We start from the raw sequence: 923 nt of genomic DNA, 5'->3' as shown, positions 1-923 counted from the left end.
TTTTTTTCTGGTTGTGAAAATGAAATTTTCTTCATTTGAGTAGTGCTGATATTTGATATCAGGGATCTCACCATAGGCTTTTTAAGGTGCTTGTTATTTTATTGTTATATTTGAATATAAATTCATGTTTTTATATTTTAAGGTAAATGAACATTTGAAAGACATAATGGAACAAGAACAGAAATTGAAAGAACATCACACAGTTGAAGCTCCAGGAGGTCAAAAGGTATATATTTCAAAGAAAAAAAGATGCCTTTATGAGTCTACATATATGTGCAAATATATGTATTATTTTGGAAAATGTTAATAGTTGTGTTTATTAAATTATTTTTTAGTGGTGTTAACTGTACTTTAGAAAGCCATGCCACAAACACTGAATAAATAGAAATATAAAACGAAGGTTTGTTGGATGATGGTGTTTGTGAAAAAATTGACTAGAAGTCAGTTTCTGAAGTTTTTTTGTCAAAAATAAAAGTTTGCCTTTCTTTAGTACAACATATGAAATAAGACCATGATTTTAAATGTATCAGCCTTTGTAATGACTTGTAGTAAGACCAGCCTTTAAAACAATATTCCCAATATGATTATTCTGTGAAGAAAGAAGAAACAGTATGGACTCATTCTTTAAAAATTCTCGAGCAGGCTTTTAGAGTTTTCTTCTTTGAAAACTGAATAGTGTGTTTGTCATATACTAAGACTAAAAGTACATTTTCTACAATATAGTATATTTTATGTCTCTTAAATGTATTGAGAGCCCTTTAAGCATGTTGTATAGTATTAAAGTTGAGGTATAAGAAATTACAGTTATTCAGAGACCTTATTTTTCCATTTGGATTAAGTCTCTTCATTATTACACAGTACTTCATTTTGGGCCTATTTTACCAGTCATTGATACCCCCGATAGAGGAGAAAGAGAAAAAAAA

General features: G+C 28.9%; 1 protein-coding gene across 2 annotated transcripts in view; it reads left to right on the top strand.

The window, feature by feature from the left end:
- CAMSAP2 (calmodulin regulated spectrin-associated protein family, member 2) overlaps nt 1-923 on the top strand; it is a 55,764-nt gene that overhangs the window by 6,194 nt on the left and 48,647 nt on the right. For both annotated transcript variants that reach the window (XM_008586892.1, XM_008586891.1), the window contains exon 2: nt 143-226. In XM_008586892.1, coding sequence (XP_008585114.1) covers nt 143-226 — 84 coding nt within the window. The remainder of the gene's footprint in view (nt 1-142; nt 227-923) is intronic.

This window comes from Galeopterus variegatus, unplaced genomic scaffold, assembly GCF_000696425.1.
Source record: "Galeopterus variegatus unplaced genomic scaffold, G_variegatus-3.0.2 Scaffold4171, whole genome shotgun sequence".
Lineage (NCBI taxonomy): Eukaryota > Metazoa > Chordata > Mammalia > Dermoptera > Cynocephalidae > Galeopterus > Galeopterus variegatus.
The sequence above is the reverse complement of the archived record's forward strand: the minus strand, read 5'-3'. Positions and strand labels throughout refer to the sequence as shown.